Raw genomic sequence first — 21,348 nt, 5'->3', positions numbered from 1 at the left:
AGGCTTTTAAATTTGGTGGCCGGCAATCTATCAGACAATGATTGTGAATAACAACCTTTGACTTAAATAAAATCATTTCGTCAAGTAAAATAGCTAAAGAGAGTCGGAAGGCAAGGTCGTGTTGTTGGTTAAGGTAGCTGGCAGATACTGGAGAGTCTTGTGTTAGCAACCAGAACCAGTCATTGAGAACAGGCTCGCAGGCTCGCAGGCACCAGCAAAACAATGGAATCACTCACTTTGCCTTTGTAAGGTTTGGTGACCCCAACTTGTCAGTCAATACCAGGCAAATACAGGCAAAGGACCTAGGCCACCTTAGTCAGCCACAGTCCAATCAATGCTTAGATAGCCCTGTCAGACCAAGGGATAGTAATTCTTACCTTATATTGAAATGGAAATTCTTACCTATTTTTGCCTGGATTTATTTTTTGAAGTAAACATCTTTTTAAAAAAAGATTTATTTGTTTGTTTGTTTGTTTGTTTCATGTATGTGAGCACACTGTCACTGTCTTCAGACACACCAGAAGAAGGTATTGGATCCAGATTACAGATGGTTGTGAGTCACCATGTGGTTGTTGGGAATTGAACTCAGGACCTCTGGAAGAGCAGCCAGCACGCTTAACCGCTGAGCCATCTAGCCACGTCTGGATTTATTTTTGAACCACGATTCCTGTGTGTAGGGATCTATCTTCTGTGCCAATTTATCCGGTCATATTTAACCAGTGATCCTACTTCCTAACCTAAATAATACTGAAGCATTACCGAATAAACTGTCCCAGCTTGCAATCACCATTTCTCTCTAGAAATTTGTCATTTTTAGAATCAATTTGTCACTGGGTAGGAACAGGGTGAATACTCTGGTTATCAGACCTAAGGCTAAGCTATATTCAGAAAAGCTGTTTGTAAGACGTAGCTTCAGAGATGGAGACAGAGCTCAGTCCTAGCACGGACAAACCCTGGGTCTGATTCTCAGCAGCACATAAACTATACATGGTGGTATAGGCTGTAATCCCAGCCTTGGGGAGACAGAGGCAGGAAGAGCAAAAGTCCCAAGTCATCCTCAGCTATGCAGGGAGCTTAAAGCCAGCTGGAGAGATATCAGACTCTTCTCAAAAACAAACAAGCAGACAAGCAGATGCATGACCTTCGACTGCTGCTGGTGGAGGACTGGGACTGACAGTTAGGCCTGTACTTACTGTGTCCATCCTTGGAGGTCCTGAGACCTGAGTATCTATAAGCAGCAGTCCTGCTCCTCCCCCACACCCACCCCCCACCCTCACCAGCTCACTGATGCTCTAGGTCGCCACATGTTTTCCCTCTCTGAAGCACGTGACTATTTCACTCCCCTGCAGCCTCACGAAACACCTACCCTACTCCACAGCATCTGTGCATGCCCCGTCATGGCTCCGGGAATTCACTTGCTCATATCCCTCCGCCTGCCTATCTTCCCCCTTAACAAGCAGTTCACTCAAGATTGTGACTTGAAACAGCCTATTTGACTAAGAAATAGGCAACCCGTCAAATGCTCCTAAATGAATAAGCACCGTAGATCTGTTCATGTTTCACAGGTTTCTCCTAAATGCTTTACAGTCCCTCAATACAGATTTGTTTCTAAGTATGCAGAAGGTTTTGACAACCAATGGCCTGGAAAATCAAACCTCCTCCAACTGCTTTGATAACGTTTCTCTTTAGGAAAAATGGTATTTAAACAAAAAAGGTAGGTAGCTGGTTTACCCAATAAATTGCTTGCTACACAAGTATACTGGTATATGTTCGAAACCCAAAGCACTCATTAAAATAAAGGACACAGACAGAGAGAGGGGATGGGGTGGGGGCGGTACTGGGCATGCTGACATTATAACCCAAGAGCTGGGATAGTAGAGACAAACAGATAAGCAGATTTCCTGATTCTAGCCAGCCAGATGATGTGAATCAATGTGGTTTAGACCAATTCTAGAGATGTAGTCTCAAAAAGTAAAGTGGAGAATGACTTAAGGAAACACACAGAATTGGCCTCTGGGGGCTGGGGAGATGGCACAGCGGTTATGAGCGCTGACTGCTCTTTCAGAGGTTCCAACTTCAATTCCCAACAACCACATGGTGGCTCACAACCATCTGTAATGGGATCTGATGCCCTCTTCTGGGGTGTCTGAAGACAGCTATAGTGTACTCACATACATAAAGTAAATAAATCTTTTAAAAAAATGGCCTCTGGCCTCAATACACAGGTGCATTCCCCCACAGAGTGGGAAAGCACATGTATATCACACACACACACACACACACACACACACACACACACACACACACACACACACACAGAGAGAGAGAGAGAGAGAGAGAGAGAGAGGGAGAGAGAGAGAGAGAGAGAGAGAGAGAGAGAGAGAGAGAGAGATGAAGATGTCACTCTGAGAAATCCTCAACAGTCCAAACTGCTCAGAATAGCAAAGAAAATCACCTGCACACAGCTCCCCCTGAGCTCTTTGGTTCCACCTGACAATGAAACACCAGGCAACCCCAGAGCCTCTTGGGTTTTGCTCTTAAAATACAACACACCCTTTTACACATCTTTACACCTAGGAACAGCCTAGCATCCTCTTTTCCAGCCAGGCCTGACCCATTTGCCAGCATCGTCCCTGAATGCCAGCTCATGCTGTGCAATTGAGATGGTACTTACTCATCTCTGCCAAGCCAAATGTCACCTGCCATAGTTGTGTCCTCTCCCCCTTGCCCTCTGCTCTCAGACTACTGTGCTCCCCCCTCTCTTTAGCCCATCCCTATGTTTATCTAGCTTTGAATCACATAATTTCCTCACAGCTGAATGGAAACTCAGACAGACAAAAGCCTAACAGGACTGGATTTTGATGCAATATTTCAGATAGTGCCTGGCTCTTAGAAGCTACCTCATAAACAGTGGGTCAGTGGGGAGGCGGATTGTGTAGCCACTGAATTTTGTTTTAAAAAAGCAACCAGCATGGCATAGAAGTAATAATAAGTCATACTGGTGTCCTTTTTCTTAAGAGAGACCCTGAAGAGACTCTGCTGTGCAGGGCAAGAGCAGAACATAACTAGAAGAGTCCAAAGTGGGGTCACCAGATACCACCTGTAGCTGGGCCAGCCAGTGCAGTAGAAGAACCTCCAATGTCCACTTACATCCATCAGGTTAGCCTCTACTCTAGGTCACCTCCACAAACAGGAAGGAAATGGGAAGTAACTTCCAGGTGATGAGTGGCCTAGGCTTTGCCTGGACCAAGCCACAACACAAGCCTCATGAGCATACAGAGAACAGGCAGAGTATCATTACTGTTTGAGTGCAGGCACCAGGCAGGCATTGTAGAGGAAGACAGCAAAGATAGCAGTTGTGCTGGAGGTATATCTCGGTTGACTGAATGTTTGCTTAGCATCCAGGAAGCCCTGGGTGAAATACCATCACTACATTAAAAACTTGGGTGTTGGTGTACAATGTAATTGCCAAATTTGGGTGGAAGAGGGAGGGGCGGAAGAATTCTAGGTCATTGTTGAATAGACAGGGAATTCAAGGGCAGCCTGGTATATATGAAAACCTTTCTTTAAAAGGCAAAAAGGGAAATGGAAAAGAAAAGATGCCAGTCAGTTTATAATGCCCTCTTGTTTGCCCAAGGTAGCTTCTTCCTTGAAAAACTTAAACAATCTAGCACTGAGTGATGAATACATATATTCATTCTCCTGTCTTGATTGAAGTCTATTATAACATATCTCCCTAACTCATGTGGGGGAAAAGCATATTGATTAGATCATGAGTCTTGCATGGGTAGGGATGTCACTTGACACCTTGAAATCTCTAGTGTTCCATCCCCAGAGTTGAGATGTGCTTTGCTGAAAGTGAAGTAAACTGAATTGAGTTGAGGGACTGAACATCTGCTTTGGAAACGGAACACGATGTAAGGCTCCCCCATTAAAGCAGTTCAGACACCCTTACCTCTTTGAGCACCAGCACACACATGCCAGGCCCCACTGACTGAGGTAGCTCTGAAATCCTTCCTTTGTTCAGGAATGGGCCTGAGAAACACCGGTGGTTGACGAACAGCTGTGGGCAGCAGTACTTGGCATTGATGGCTCCGACTGGAATAGAACGGTACAGTGAGATCCTGAGGATTGCTAACTAGATATTGCTAGACTTTTCCATATTGCCGGTATGATGAAGAGAAAATTACCCTCACATGGCTTGAACTCCTATCCTTTGAATGTACTCATCCGGCAGGGTATGTTGGGTCTCTAACTCTACATCCCAGATGGTGTGGAACTCACAGCTCTTCTGCTATGGCATCGCAGGTGCTGGAGTAACAGGTGTGCACAACCAGCTCTGGTTTAAGTAACATTTCTTGGTGTTTATGAATACAGATTATTGTCCCTCTTTGGGCTAAGGGCCCTACTCTCTGAACCAGTGAGATTCCTTCAAAAACATTAGTATTTGTTTGAAGGCAATTTAACAGTTCAGAAAGGCATCTTTCTTAAACTTAATAGCCAGTAAGTAGGAAGTATGAATTTTATATTGAATGTACAAAAAGAATAATATTACTGCAGTAGACTATAAACTGGTGTAGTTTTTAAAAAAAATAAGTTCTATACAAGAAAGAAGAAAATTAACCTCACAAACTGAATTTACTTATAATATTTGGTAGCATTACCCAGACGTTTAGTTAAATGTTCATCTAATCTATTTATAGAATAGAGATTTTAGCTATTCCAGTTTATGCAGACATATTTATAGTTACATTTGATGTCCAATGGTAGCTCACGACTCTGTCTCACAAGGATGCAAGGCTTAATGTGTTGACGAATATATTGTTCACAATCAGACTGAGGTTAGCATGAGTAAATCAAGAGTGGATATATGTAAGTCACTGGGGCAATGGAGCCAATAGATAAGCCAGAGACAGTGACACACACTTGAAATCCTAGTACTAGATAGGCCGAGGCACGAGGATTGAGAAGTCAAGGCTAGCCTGGGCTACCTAGCAAGACCATGACTCCAAAAGTCACGTGGAACTGTGATTAAATAACAAGAAAGGAATGGCCAATACCAGTTCTCCATGTTTTCCTTTTCTTTACCAGGGTCAGGGATGCAGGATGCTAATCTGATTTACAATGGCCAAATATCAAACCCGTTCTTTTCTTGAAGATTACAAGAACAGACCCTGACCAAGCAGTAGTAAAGATGAAGTACAACTTTAGCTTCAAAAAAGTTCTTTTTAAATGTCTGTCTGTGAATGTGTAGCATCAGAAAGGAAGGAAGGAAAATGGGCTCAAAGTTGAGAAGCAGAGACTATAGCCACACACGTCTGCCGTCACAACGATGCAGTGGAAGAGATGGCGTCTTTCATGAGGAGTATTTACCTGGACTGTCCATCTGCGGCGGCAGCAAGCAAAGCTCATGAGGTATTTTCTCAATAGGCACTGGGGATAATAATCTGTGGATAAAGAAAATCAACTATTAAGGGCACAGGCTTAAGAAGAAAGAATTGGCACACTGAGGACTCTTCATATTTAAAATTAGTATGCCAGGAATTCAAGACAAAGCCTTTACAAGGTAGGCCAATTGTACAAAAATAGCCTCAGTCAGCCAAATAAGGAGGTCATTTTGTGTTCAAATCCACTTGATGACCCTAACAAGCCTAGGCACACAGGCCTCTGAGTGGCCATACTGGACCAATGAGTTTCTTCTGAACTTGGAATAATGTCTTCAATTACATTCTAGATTCAACTGACATATAATTAATGTCAGACTTCTCCACTGCAATTGTCTAATTAAAACAACCTTCAGGTGACTCTGGACATCTTTAATCTATGCCTCTGTGAGACACAAATATACTAAAAAGATGGCTACGAGGAAGAACTTTAAACTGATGATTGTTGGAACTTTAATTCTGGCTTGTTCTTTTAGAGGTCAGGTAAAAAGTCCATAGATAAATCTAAGTTTTTAAAGAGTGGTGTAAGGAGAATATAGGAAATCTGGGACTCACAGGTGTTCACCTGGGGTAGCCGAATAGCAACTGCAGTTTTTGAAATTTGACCCAAATATCAAATAAACCATCAACAGATATCTTAAGATGGGGGAGGGCTGCACCCTCTCGAGCAGTGGATATTAAACTGTGGTTTCTTAAGCCTACAGAACTGGCATCAGCTGGAATATGTAGGGAAACAGATTCTCAGATTAAACCCCAGATATCCTAAACCAGAAATCATGCTCATGGGGCCCAGCAATCTGTATGAGGTGTGAGAATCATTAATCCTTGAACTGCAAGCTAGGACTCACTAACAAGAGCTTACTGCTGATCTAACTACATCATGCTACATAGATAAACTGGAGTTAGGACACAAGCCTGCCCCGTGGTGGTCCGGGATGACTACATAAAACACCCCAAGTCATTATCCTCATTCAGTGACTGCCTCAAGTATCTGTTTCATTTCTTTTATTTAGATTTAAGCCTGAATGCACACAAAGGTGCTGTTTTCAGTTAGCTTTACTACCATATGTTTTTGTTTCCTTAAGAAAACACAATCCCTTCAGATGGAAGGAACATTTGGATGTGTTTTAAATATTTTATAATGTGCAAAAGGCTCACCAGAAGCTCCAACTTTTCAAACACATCCTGCCCTCATGTACAACACTTTAACCTAAAACCTCCATTCCCCCCCCCCATCAAACTGCAACCTATATCTACATCAAAAAGGAAAGGCAACATTTTTTTTACACTTGAAACCAAATTTGGTATTAAAAAAAAAAACCTCAATATTTATTGTTTTTAAATGAGAATGTTAAGACATGAAGGACAGCCCTTCCGCTCGACTCGAGACTCGAGCCCCGGGCTACCTTGCCAGCAGAGTCTTGCCCAACACCCGCAAGGGTCCACACGGGACTCCCCACGGGACCCTAAGACCTCTGGTGAGTGGATCACAGTGCCTGCCCCAATCCAATCGCGCGGAACTCGAGACTGCGGTACATAGGGAAGCAGGCTACCCGGGCCTGATCTGGGGCACAAGTCCCTTCCGCTCGACTCGTGACTCGAGCCCCGGGCTACCTTGCCAGCAGAGTCTTGCCCAACACCCGCAAGGGTCCACACAGGACTCCCCACGGGACCCTAAGACCTCTGGTGAGTGGATCACAGTGCCTGCCCCAATCCAATCGCGCGGAACTCGAGACTGCGGTACATAGGGAAGCAGGCTACCCGGGCCTGATCTGGGGCACAAGTCCCTTCCGCTCGACTCGAGACTCGAGCCCCGGGCTACCTTGACAGCAGAGTCTTGCCCAACACCCGCAAGGGTCCACACGGGACTCCCCACGGGACCCTAAGACCTCTGGTGAGTGGATCACAGTGCCTGCCCCAATCCAATCGCGCGGAACTTGAGACTGCGGTACATAGGGAAGCAGGCTACCCGGGCCTGATCTGGGGCACAAGTCCCTTCCGCTCGACTCGTGACTCGAGCCCCGGGCTACCTTGCCAGCAGAGTCTTGCCCAACACCCGCAAGGGTCTACACAGGACTCCCCACGGGACCCTAAGACCTCTGGTGAGTGGATCACAGTGCCTGCCCCAATCCAATCGCGCGGAACTCGAGACTGCGGTACATAGGGAAGCAGGCTACCCGGGCCTGATCTGGGGCACAAGTCCCTTCCGCTCGACTCGAGACTCGAGCCCCGGGCTACCTTGACAGCAGAGTCTTGCCCAACACCCGCAAGGGCCCACACGGGACTCCCCACGGGACCCTAAGACCTCTGGTGAGTGGAACACAGCGCCTACCCCAATCCAATCGCGTGGAACTTGAGACTGCGGTACATAGGGAAGCAGGCTACCCGGGCTTGATCTGGGGCACAAACCCCTTCCACTCCACTCGAGCCCCGGCTACCTTGCCAGCTGAGTCGCCTGACACCCGCAAGGGCCCACACAGGATTCCACACGTGATCCTAAGACCTCTAGTGAGTGGAACACAACTTCTGCCAGGAGTCTGGTTCGAACACCAGATATCTGGGTACCTGCCTTGCAAGAAGAGAGCTTGCCTGCAGAGAATACTCTGCCCACTGAAACTAAGGAGAGTGCTACCCTCCAGGTCTGCTCATAGAGGCTAACAGAGTCACCTGAAGAACAAGCTCTTAACAGTGACAACTAAAACAGCTAGCTTCAGAGATTACCAGATGGCGAAAGGCAAACGTAAGAATCCTACTAGCAGAAATCAAGACCACTCACCATCATCAGAACGCAGCACTCCCACCCCACCTAGTCCTGGGCACCCCAACACAACCGAAAATCTAGACCCAGATTTAAAAACATTTCTCATGATGATGATAGAGGACATCAAGAAGGACTTTCATAAGTCACTTAAAGATTTACAGGAGAGCACTGCTAAAGAGTTACAGGCTCTTAAAGAAAAGCAGGAAAACACAGCCAAACAGGTGATGGAAATGAACAAAACCATACTAGAACTAAAAGGGGAAGTAGACACAATAAAGAAAACCCAAAGCGAGGCAACGCTGGAGATAGAAACCCTAGGAAAGAGATCTGGAACCATAGATGCGAGCATCAGCAACAGAATACAAGAAATGGAAGAGAGAATCTCAGGTGCAGAAGATTCCATAGAGAACATCGACACAACAGTCAAAGAAAATACAAAATGCAAAAGGATCCTAACTCAAAACATCCAGGTAATCCAGGACACAATGAGAAGACCAAACCTACGGATAATAGGAATTGATGAGAATGAAGATTTTCAACTTAAAGGGCCAGCTAATATCTTCAACAAAATAATAGAAGAAAACTTCCCAAACATAAAAAAAGAGATGCCCATGATCATACAAGAAGCATACAGAACTCCAAATAGACTGGACCAGAAAAGAAATTCCTCCCGACACATAATAATCAGAACAACAAATGCACTAAATAAAGATAGAATATTAAAAGCAGTAAGGGAGAAAGGTCAAGTAACATATAAAGGAAGGCCTATCAGAATTACACCAGACTTTTCACCAGAGACTATGAAAGCCAGAAGAGCCTGGACAGATGTTATACAGACACTAAGAGAACACAAATGCCAGCCCAGGCTACTATACCCGGCCAAACTCTCAATTACCATAGATGGAGAAACCAAAGTATTCCACGACAAAACCAAGTTCACACAATATCTTTCCACGAATCCAGCCCTTCAAAGGATAATAACAGAAAAGAAGCAATACAAGGACGGAAATCACGCCCTAGAACAACCAAGAAAGTAATCATTCAACAAACCAAAAAGAAGACAGCCACAAGAACAGAATGCCAACTCTAACAACAAAAATAAAAGGGAGCAACAATTACTTTTCCTTAATATCTCTTAATATCAATGGACTCAATTCCCCAATAAAAAGACATAGACTAACAGACTGGCTACACAAACAGGACCCAACATTCTTCTGCTTACAGGAAACCCATCTCAGGGAAAAAGACAGACACTACCTCAGAGTGAAAGGCTGGAAAACAATTTTCCAAGCAAATGGACTGAAGAAACAAGCTGGAGTAGCCATTTTAATATCGGATAAAATCGACTTCCAACCCAAAGTTATCAAAAAAGACAAGGAGGGACACTTCATACTCATCAAAGGTAAAATCCTCCAAGAGGAACTCTCAATTCTGAATATCTACGCACCAAATGCAAGGGCAGCCACATTCATTAGAGACACTTTAGTAAAGCTCAAAGCATACATTGCACCTCACACAATAATAGTGGGAGACTTCAACACACCACTTTCTTCAAAGGACAGATCGTGGAAACAGAAACTAAACAGGGACACAGTGAAACTAACAGAAGTTATGAAACAAATGGACCTGACAGATATCTACAGAACATTTTATCCTAAAACAAAAGGATATACCGTCTTCTCAGCACCTCACGGGACCTTCTCCAAAATTGACCATATAATTGGTCACAAAACAGGTCTCAATAGATACAAAAATATTGAAATTGTCCCATGTATCCTATCAGACCACCATGGCCTAAGACTGATCTTCAATAACAACATAAATAATGGAAAGCCAACATTCACGTGGAAACTGAATAACACTCTTCTCAATGATAGCTTGGTCAAGGAAGGAATAAAGAAAGAAATTAAAGACTTTTTAGAGTTTAATGAAAATGAAGCCACAACGTACCCAAACCTATGGGACACAATGAAAGCATTTCTAAGAGGGAAACTCATAGCGCTGAGTGCCTCCAAGAAGAAATGGGAGACAGCACATACTAGCAGCTTGACAACACATCTAAAAGCCCTAGAAAAAAAGGAAGCAAATTCACCCAAGAGGAGTAGACGGCAGGAAATAATCAAACTCAGGGGTGAAATCAACCAAGTGGAAACAAGAAGAACTATTCAAAGAATTAACCAAACGAGGAGTTGGTTCTTTGAGAAAATCAACAAGATAGATAAACCCTTAGCTAGACTCACTAAAGGGCACAGGGACAAAATCCTAATTAACAAAATCAGAAATGAAAAGGGAGACATAACAACAGATCCTGAAGAAATCCAAAACACCATCAGATCCTTCTACAAAAGGCTATACTCAACAAAACTGGAAAACCTGGACGAAATGGACAAATTTCTGGACAGATACCAGGTACCAAAGTTGAATCAGGATCAAGTTGACCATCTAAACAGTCCCATATCACCTAAAGAAATAGAAGCAGTTATTAATAGTCTCCCAACCAAAAAAAGCCCAGGACCAGATGGGTTTAGTGCAGAGTTCTATCAGACCTTCAAAGAAGATCTAATTCCAATTCTGCACAAACTATTTCACAAAATAGAAGTAGAAGGTACTCTACCCAACTCATTTTATGAAGCCACTATTACTCTGATACCTAAACCACAGAAAGATCCAACAAAGATAGAGAACTTCAGACCAATTTCTCTTATGAATATCGATGCAAAAATCCTCAATAAAATTCTCGCTAACCAAATCCAAGAACACATTAAAGCAATCATCCATCCTGACCAAGTAGGTTTTATTCCAGGGATGCAGGGATGGTTTAATATACGAAAATCCATCAATGTAATCCATTATATAAACAAACTCAAAGACAAAAACCACATGATCATCTCGTTAGATGCAGAAAAAGCATTTGACAAGATCCAACACCCATTCATGATAAAAGTTTTGGAAAGATCAGGAATTCAAGGCCCATACCTAAACATGATAAAAGCAATCTACAGCAAACCAGTAGCCAACATCAAAGTAAATGGAGAGAAGCTGGAAGCAATCCCACTAAAATCAGGGACTAGACAAGGCTGCCCACTTTCTCCCTACCTTTTCAACATAGTACTTGAAGTATTAGCCAGAGCAATTCGACAACAAAAGGAGATCAAGGGGATACAAATTGGAAAAGAGGAAGTCAAAATATCACTTTTTGCAGATGATATGATAGTATATATAAGTGACCCTAAAAATTCTACCAGAGAACTCCTAAACCTGATAAACAGCTTCGGTGAAGTAGCTGGATATAAAATAAACTCAAACAAGTCAATGGCCTTTCTCTATACAAAGAATAAACAGGCTGAGAAAGAAATTAGGGAAACAACACCCTTCTCAATAGTCACAAATAATATAAAATATCTTGGCGTGACTCTAACTAAGGAGGTGAAAGATCTGTATGATAAAAACTTCAAATCTCTGAAGAAAGAAATTAAAGAAGATCTCAGAAGATGGAAAGATCTCCCATGCTCATGGATTGGCAGGATCAACATTGTAAAAATGGCTATCTTGCCAAAAGCAATCTACAGATTCAATGCAATCCCCATCAAAATTCCAACTCAATTCTTCAACGAATTGGAAGGAGCAATTTGCAAATTTGTCTGGAATAACAAAAAACCTAGGATAGCAAAAAGTCTTCTCAAGGATAAAAGAACTTCTGGCGGAATCACCATGCCAGACCTAAAGCTTTACTACAGAGCAATTGTGATAAAAACTGCATGGTACTGGTATAGAGACAGACAAGTAGACCAATGGAATAGAATTGAAGATCCAGAAATGAACCCACACACCTATGGTCACTTGATCTTCGACAAGGGAGCTAAAACCATCCAGTGGAAGAAAGACAGCATTTTCAACAATTGGTGCTGGCACAACTGGTTGTTATCGTGTAGAAGAATGCGAATCGATCCATACTTATCTCCTTGTACTAAGGTCAAATCTAAGTGGATCAAGGAACTTCACATAAAACCAGAGACACTGAAACTTATAGAGGAGAAACTGGGGAAAAGCCTTGAAGATATGGGCACAGGGGAAAAATTCCTGAACAGAACAGCAATGGCTTGTGCTGTAAGATCAAGAATCGACAAATGGGACCTAATGAAACTCCAAAGTTTCTGCAAGGCAAAAGACACCGTCAATAAGACAAAAAGACCACCAACAGATTGGGAAAGGATCTTTACCTATCCTAAATCAGATAGGGGACTAATATCCAACATATATAAAGAACTCAAGAAGGTGGACTTCAGAAAATCAAATAACCCCATTAAAAAATGGGGCTCAGAACTGAACAAAGAATTCTCACCTGAGGAATACCGAATGGCAGAGAAGCACTTGAAAAAATGTTCAACATCCTTAATCATCAGGGAAATGCAAATCAAAACAACCCTGAGATTCCACCTCACACCAGTCAGAATGGCTAAGATCAAAAATTCAGGTGACAGCAGATGCTGGCGAGGATGTGGAGAAAGAGGAACACTCCTCCATTGTTGGTGGGAGTGCAGGCTTGTACAACCACTCTGGAAATCAGTCTGGCGGTTCCTCAGAAATCTGGACATAGTACTACCGGAGGATCCAGCAATACCTCTCCTGGGCATATATCCAGAAGATGCCCCAACAGGTAAGAAGGACACATGCTCCACTATGTTCATAGCAGCCTTATTTATAATAGCCAGAAGCTGGAAAGAACCTAGATGCCCCTCAACAGAGGAATGGATACAGAAAATGTGGTACATCTACACAATGGAGTACTACTCAGCTATTAAAAAGAATGAATTTATGAAATTCCTAGCCAAATGGATGGACCTGGAGGGCATCATCCTGAGTGAGGTAACACATTCACAAAGAAACTCACACAATATGTATTCACTGATAAGTGGATATTAGCCCCAAACCTAGGATACCCAAGATATAAGATATAATTTGCTAAACACATGAAACTCAAGGAGAATGAAGACTGAAGTGTGTACACTATGCCCCTCCTTAGATTTGGGAACAAAACACCCATGGAAGGAGTTACAGAGACGGAGTTTGGAGCTGAGATGAAAGGATGGACCATGTAGAGACTGCCATAGCCAGGGATCCACCCCATAATCAGCATCCAAACGCTGACACCATTGCATACACTAGCAAGATTTTATTGAAAGGACGCAGATGTAGCTGTCTCTTGTGAGACTATGCCGGGGCCCAGCAAACACAGAAGTGGATGCTCACAGTCAGCTAATGGATGGATCATAGGGCTCCCAATGGAGGAGCTAGAGAAAGTAGCCAAGGAGCTAAAGGGATCTGCAACCCTATAGGTGGAACAACATTATGAGCTAACCAGTACCCCGGAGCTCTTGACTCTAGCTGCATATATATCAAAAGATGGCCTAGTCGGCCATCACTGGAAAGAGAGGCCCATTGGACTTGCAAACTTTATATGCCCCAGTACAGGGGAATACCAGGGCCAAAAAGGGGGAGTGGGTGGGCAGGGGAGTGGGGGTGGGTGGATATGGGGGACTTTTGGTATAGCATTGGAAATGTAAATGAGTTAAATACCTAATAAAAAATGGAAAAAAAAAAAAAGACATGAAGGACAAAAGCCACTGCTCAAGTTCAGCCAGATGGGTGTCTGGGCACTGGAGATGACACTGAGGACTTTTGCCTCCAGGTGTCAGCAAAACAGATCACCCATCTGTGAACTACACTTGTCACACAGGGCCACAGAGACTCAGCACCAGACGCAGTCATGTCCATCCATGTGAAAATAAAAATGAGAAATAACCATGGGTCTGTAGAAGGCTTTGAGAGTGGGCTCTGAATTCTGCACGTCATGACTGCACCAGGAGGAACAGCCGTCCCAGAGCTGGTAAGCTGCTCGCTAGCTGATGCCCCAAGAAAACCTCTCAGGCCCTTTGTAGCTAACCATGCACTTAATGAGAAGAAAATGAAGTGGGGGAAATACATACTGTTTTTCCATCTTGAAATGGACAGTCTTTCTCTTGCTTTTGGCTGTAAATGGGAAAAGAAAAAGAATAGGACACTGTTAGTAAGTTTAATCCTTTTTAAATGGCCTAGTGTAAAAGTATAACCTGTTTGATTTATTTAGAGGTGGGGTCTCATGCAGCCTAGAACTGGATATGTAGGTGAAGACAACCTTGTATGCCTGATCCTCCAGGATCTACCTTCAGAGTGTTGGGATTACATGGGTGCTCCACTACACCCAGCCTAAGTAGTTCTGGGACTGAGCCAGGCTTCCAGGGATGCTAAATAGGTGGAGAAAGTATCTACCTAGGTACATACTCTCTCATCAGACCTGCTTCCCCAGGCCTGCATTACTACTGAATAGGACAGGGACCATTCTAATATGTCTCTTAAGCCACTAAATAATGAAGACAGTCTTTATGGCAAAGTCATTATTATTTTTTATTAAGATAAATCCTTGTGTTCATTCTTAAAACGAAAAAGCTGTCGAAGTCAAACAACAAATATACATAGCATCTCCTAGCATAAAATAGATGTGATTTTATCAAACAAGAAAAAGATGTAAGTACGTCTATATAATCTTATCACTACAATGGTTGTTTTATTTTAAAGGGTACTTTTTCAAAAGGAAGATAAAGAGAGCACACATTACACTGCACATAAACACACATTAAGATCAATTGTAGCAAACTCCACAGAAATTCTGATAAGGTGGAATATACTGCTAAGATAATACAGCTCCAAGTCAGCCTCATTGAAAGAGAAGAGACAGCTAGCAATGTATCCGCTCAAACCTTCAAATAAAACCAGCAAATAATGATAGGGGGGGTAAGAACACTCTCTGTAATATCTTTAAAGACTTGTTTTATTTTTCACTATGCAGTGTGTCTAAGTGTGGCTATGTGTATGTGAGTCCAGCCAAGGCTGTCAGATCCCCTGGAGCTGGAGGTCCAGGTGGTTTCCAGCTGTATAATGTGAGCCCTGGGTACCAATCAGAGGATTAGGGTCTCTACAAAAATAGTATACAACCGTAACCACTGAGCATCTACCCAATTCCAGTTCTTGCATTCATGTCTTAAGCACACATCGTTCTGTAAAAAGAGTTCAGTAACTCTTGAACTGTTATCCTACCCAACACTAATAGTTGTAGAAATTAGATTCGCATAAACAAGTGCTAAGCTGGGAAGTGTGGTGCACACCTTTAATCCCAGAACTAGGGAGCCAGAGGCAGGTGGATCTCTGTGAGTTTGAGCCCAGTCTGGTCCTACAGAGTGAGATCCAGAACAGTCAAAGCTATACTGTGAGACTGTCTTGGGGGGAAAATGTTCATGTTAGCAGATACAGAGTTATCTGAGTCAAGACTGCTAGCAGACAAAGCTGTGGTCTACCTTTTTATCCAGGTGATAAACATTTATTGGAAATAAATACTAACAGAGGAGCTGAAGACATGGTCACTCACATGTATGCCTGTTCACACATAGATACATACAGACACACACATTTAAAATAAATCTTCAAGAAGACTAACTGTAAAACCTGATGTGAGGAAAACTCAATAGACTGTCACTCATAATTAGTCACTGCAATACAAAGAATAAACTTCTATAGGCTCCAATGTGGAAAAAAAGGTGTACAACAGTTTCTGTTGGTTGTGCAATGCCACGGTAAGAAACTAAGGACAGCAGACTTGGGAGCAAAATGCAAAACTGAGAAAGTGCTAGCATGCTCACATCACGGTTTAGTGCATTAGGTTTTCAATAGCTAAGATATGGAAGTAACCTAGCTGTCCATCAGTGGGGGAACAGGTAAGGAACAGGAGGCATAGAAACCAAATAGAACTTTTTCCAGCCATAAAGAAGAATAAACTTGTTATTGTTTTCAGAAAGCTGTGTGCAGCTGGACATGATCATATTAAGTGAATGAAGCCCATCTTTAGAAGACAATGCTATTTGTTTTCTCTCGTTTGTACTTTATAGATTTTATAGTTACATGAAACCATGTATGCATATATCAGACAAAAGTAGAAATGAACTAGGGAAACAAACAGGGCAGTGGGAAGGCAAGGCAAGAATGAAGGGAAGATGGGATAAAGAGGTAATAAACTCAACATGCAGTACATACATGCATGAAATTTTGAAAAAGAACATGCATACAAAGGGCTTGACTATGCCCCCAAATTAGGAAGGACTCCTAACTTCTAAGTGGTGGCTGTGGTTATTAGGACCTTACCATACTAAACTTAACTTAGGAAACAAAATACTGCATTCACTTTAACCAACATGTGACTTTTCTCCATAGGAACTGGAAGACTTTGCAGTTTCTCCTGTCTGTAGGAAGGAAGGGATGGAAGGCTGTGTGGCAAGAGGCTTTGTCTAAGGGATAGTAAAAACAAGGCTGTAATGGACCCCAGGGAAGACATCATGCAGTCCACACGATCTAGTTAGTCATGTCCAAAAACTCGAGGGTGGAATAATTATTATGACCTCAGGAACACTCTTCCTATCACCCATTTACAAGGAGCCATATTTTTAACCTGTTAAGACAACACAGCCGCCAGTCAGGAATAGGGGAAGTTCTAGACTTCTCCAAGTGAATGCCAAGGATGCTCTTAAATCTGTGGGCATCAAAGAAGAGAAACCACCTCTGAAGAAACTTTATTTACAGCAGAGACCTAAGGATGCCCAGAAGTAAAGTACAGAACAGGGCGCTAGGAGGAAGTAAGGCTGACCCAAGCGCTCTCTAAGGATAACACTACAATTACCATCTCTTTAAAAAGGAGCTTTTAGAAAAAGTGTGCGGTGTGTGTGTGTGTGTGTGTGTGTGTGTGTGTGTGTGTGTGTGTATTCACACATGTGGAAATCAGAGGACAATGTCAAATGTCAGTTCTTATTTCTATCTGCCTTATTGAGATAGGGTCTCCTCTTCACTGCTACTAACACCTTGCTGCTGGCCTGTGAGCTCCTGGGTATTCCCCTGTCTCCACCCCCCACCTCATCACAGAAACACTGGGATTACAAGCCTACACCACTGAATCTGGCTTTCCATAGGTTCTGGGATCCGAACTCGGGTCTTCATGCTTGCAGGGAAGGGCTTCACCACTGAGCCCTCTCCCTTAAGTCAAATATCAATCATGTCTTTAACAAAACGTGAGGCCTGTTATCTTTAAGGACTCATACTATTTAAGTAGTAAGAAGAAATCAATGCAAAGATACACTTGGTCTGAAGATTCTTAAGCCATGGAGTTTCCAGGAGGAAGGACCTACAGCGTCATGGTATGGCTGCTTTGTGTATATGGATGCGATGTGTTGTAATTTAACTACATAACATGAGGTAAGTGGTTAGTAACAGACCTGTGTCCAAGTCTGAAACTGCAGGCATGGATGTTCTTCGCATGCTCCATGGAGGGAGCTTAGGAAAACAGAGGTTGTTGAGTCTCCACCCCCAAGATGTCTGATTCGAGATATCTGGTTATGGACTGAGGACCTGTCGTGTTGGTAAGTTAGCAGAAATGATATAATTTGGTATTGGGGGCATCAAAAAATATGAGGTCCTATATTGTTAAATTTAAACATTGCTCAGTTATGGTTAGTCATTGATGCTAAGAGCATTTAGGTCAGTAAATTGCTGAGATCACGTTTGATTCCTTGATTTCTGTTTGGGGGATGTGTGTGTGGTGCCAGAGCACATGTGTATGTGTAGGCCAGAACAAGACATCAAGTGCCTGCCTCTATTCCTCCCCACATTTTGTTTTATACCAACATCTCTCACTGAACCTGAAGCTCGCCTATTCTGCTAGGCTGGCTGGCCAGCAAGCAAGCTCCTGGGATCTACCTATCTCCGATTGCTAATGCTGGAGTTGCCGGCAGGTAGAGGCATGCCTAGCTTCTTATCTGGCTGTGGGGAGTTTGGTCCTCATACATGCACAGCAATAGTCACCTACTGAGCTGATTCTCTGGCTCTGTGGATTCTTTTAGAGGAAACTACATGAAAAGAGCTAGAGTCCCCCATAAAATAATAATAGAAAAACATCATGTCAGCCCATGCCTTCAGTCCCAGCATTTGGAAGACAGAAGTCAGCAAGAGCCCGACAAGGGCCTACACAGTGAGACCCTTTCTCAAAAAACAGAGAAAAGAAAACAATAACAACAACAACCTCATGATGTCTAACCTAAGCTTTCTCAATGAAAACAATGGATCGCACTGTGATTGCCCCCTTACTGTCACCTAGAAGGATGTCCAAATGTCCATCTGATGTCAGCATTTAAGGAACAATTGAGGCACCAATACAGGCATGCCTCAGAACACCTGAAACCCTTAGTGTCACAACCTCCCGTACCCAATAGCCCGTTCAGTCACTGTGAGCATGCACACGAGGTGTTTATCAAATCTCTTTCCACTGGGAAACACTTACAGGATGCTTTATATGGTGTGGTCAGAGGGTAAGAATTGGCCTCACACCAGCCCACAGGGAAGATATCCATGGAGTCCATGTCCACGATGATATCTGGCATTGGGGTCTCCAGACCTACATGGGGAGAAACCAACGTGATGGGTATCAGGAAGAAACACACACACGATACAGCACAACATCCCCAAGACTGAGAAATACACTTCTGGGAATGGTTTACAAATTGATAACAGTATAAGGGATGGCTTAGAGAGTCTATAGTCTTAAAACGGGTACAAAATATTTAGAGAATCTAAGATAGCTCGAATAAAATCGAAGTTTGGAGGAAACATATATGTCAGCTTAAAAATGAGGAGGGAGAGGATGCTAGGAAAAACTGGATCAGAGCCAGATATGTTCAAAAAGGGACCAGATGTCCCCTTTCCTAAGAGTAGCTATGAAATTAAAGACATGTGCTACAGCTTGTAAACCAGCACGGGAGAATTCGTTCTACACCAAGCAAAGAGTAACTGTTAACGAAATAAAAGCAAACATTACAGCCAAAAGCTACAACCACGGGGATTGTACTATTTAGGAACTGAGAGGTAAGGCAATCTGCTGAGAGATTTGCCTCTCAGCTTTGACTGGAGCACTTCCATTTTGTATATGTGTATATACATGTATGTGTTTGTGTATGTGCAGTGCATATATGTGCAGGTATGAGTGCACTGTGTGGAAACTAGAGGTCAACCTCCTAGGTCATTCCACCACCACACACACCTTAGTTTTTGAGATAGGGTCTCTGACCCTAAAATCCTAAGCAGGCTAGGTTGGCTGGCCAGTGTATCTCAATTCAGGGACCCAACTGTCTCTGCTTTGCCATATGCACATACCACGACACTCAGGTTCTTTTGGGGGGATGGAACAAAGGTTTTTGTGCCTTTGTGGCAAATGCCTGCCTTACCAACTGACCCACCACCCAGGCCCTAGACTCATTCATTTTCAGCTCGGTTTGACCGAGAGATGCTATGTCACACAAAACACTTTTCTATAAAGAAATCTTCTTTTATTCATGAAAAACTTCTAACACCACATCCTGTTTCGTAATTGCAACTGTGCCCTGTGGCAAACCATCATCACAGCTGGGAAATGTTGAGAAAAGATGAAAAACCTACAATGAGAGCTGAAGCATCGAGCACCCTGAGCTACAGAGAGAACAAAGGTGGACAGCATCCCACTAGTTAGCAGAAGGAAATTCCACAAGGAACCAATAGTTCTCAACAAAACAAAACAAAACAAAACAAAACAACATTTCGATGGACAAATTCTCAAAGAACCAAAAGAAAAGATAAGAGGTCTATTAACAGCTAGTGGCCCTTTGAATCTACTTAGCCTCATTGTCTTCAATGATATTTAAGATAAAAATCCCTGTATCCCTCATCAGATATCCACGTTATCACACAGTACCTACAGAATTTTCAATCAGATCCTCCCCTGACCTGCCTCCCCCAAATGGCAACAAGCCAAACACCAAGTCCCCAACACAAAGCAGTGCCAACTGCACCATGACCTTCCTTCTCCATCCTTAGGAAAATATGGTGAAAACTGAGTGTGCACTTTAGTAAGCAAAAGCTCTCAAATTACTACTAAGTCAATAAACTGGTGAATAAAAACCATTTTGGAGGGAGATGGGTCAGTCAATGAAGCGCTTGCTTTGCAATCACAAATCCCAAAGCCTTATGTCTGTGTGCTTGTTGCTTTTGTTTGGCTTTGTTTTTAAACCAGGCAGCATGGCACATGTTTGTCATCTCAGTTTGAGGGAGGCAGAAACAGGCAGATCCCTAAGTTCCCATCTCCCAATGAGAGACTCTGTTTCAAAGATCAAGCTGGACAGAACCTGGGGAGCTATAGTTAAATTTGTCCTCTGGCCTCTGTGTGCACAGGGACACATGTGCACCTGAACACACACACACACACACACACACACACACACACACACACACACACACACACTTTAGACAAAAGAGTCTTGAGGATGTTCCCCAAAGCACAAAATCATTTCCTCCACTTTGGGCTCATAAAAATAGTATTTGTTTCTTTGTGTCTCAATCATTTTCCCACAGGTTACATTTATCCACCAGAAATAGAAATATCTTTACTTTTAGATTGTGTTTAGCCATAAAGATCTTCAAGGTTATTAAAAGCAGTACTTCCAAAGGACTCACAGAGTGAACTTGACTGCTTAAAGATCCGCCCCCAAATGTTCTGTTGGCTCAAGTATTACCCCATATTAGTGCTTGATTATATACACTCTGTATAATGTATACATTAATGTGTTGTCACAGCTGCCTTCACCATGCTTTAAGGTTCTTTCAACACAGCTCCTACCCAAGTAAACAACCATGAGCTAAGAGATGCTAACTACTTTTTCCCCTCAAGAAACTGAGACTCCTGCTTTCCTTCCACCCCAAATCTTTCACCCCTCTGAAGGCATCTCTGAAATAAGATAGGATGGAAACGTGGGTTATCCCGGCTGGAAAGCTGGCTTGGGAAGTCAGAGTGTATACCACTCTGGGCCTAAGTTTGGTTCTTGGGCATAGTTGTGCATAATGTTAACTCTAGCCGTGTGTGGGCGGTGGGCAGTACAGAGAGGTGGATCTTAACAGCTTACTGGACAGCCAGCCTAGTCAAAATGGCAGGCTTCAGATACTGTGAAGGAACTGAAGGTACTGGGAAGATACTCAAGGAAATAA

The 21,348-nt window shown here is 43.0% G+C and overlaps 1 protein-coding gene across 12 annotated transcripts in view; it reads right to left on the bottom strand.

Annotated features, from left to right (window-relative positions):
- The window catches only part of Sfmbt2 (Scm-like with four mbt domains 2), a 224,814-nt gene that overhangs the window by 33,588 nt on the left and 169,878 nt on the right, over window positions 1–21,348 (bottom strand). For all 12 annotated transcript variants that reach the window (XM_006497491.4, XM_006497498.4, XM_006497490.4 and 9 more), the window contains 4 exons: window positions 18,620–18,733; window positions 14,193–14,235; window positions 5,374–5,447; window positions 3,956–4,098 (listed from right to left, as the gene is read on the bottom strand). In XM_006497491.4, the coding sequence (XP_006497554.1) occupies window positions 3,956–4,098; window positions 5,374–5,447; window positions 14,193–14,235; window positions 18,620–18,733 (374 nt within the window). The remainder of the gene's footprint in view (window positions 1–3,955; window positions 4,099–5,373; window positions 5,448–14,192; window positions 14,236–18,619; window positions 18,734–21,348) is intronic.

The sequence above is a fragment of the Mus musculus genome, chromosome 2 (assembly GCF_000001635.26).
Source record: "Mus musculus strain C57BL/6J chromosome 2, GRCm38.p6 C57BL/6J".
NCBI classification, from domain to species: domain Eukaryota; kingdom Metazoa; phylum Chordata; class Mammalia; order Rodentia; family Muridae; genus Mus; species Mus musculus.
Note: the sequence above shows the minus strand (reverse complement) of the source record. Positions and strands in the feature narration are given on the sequence as shown.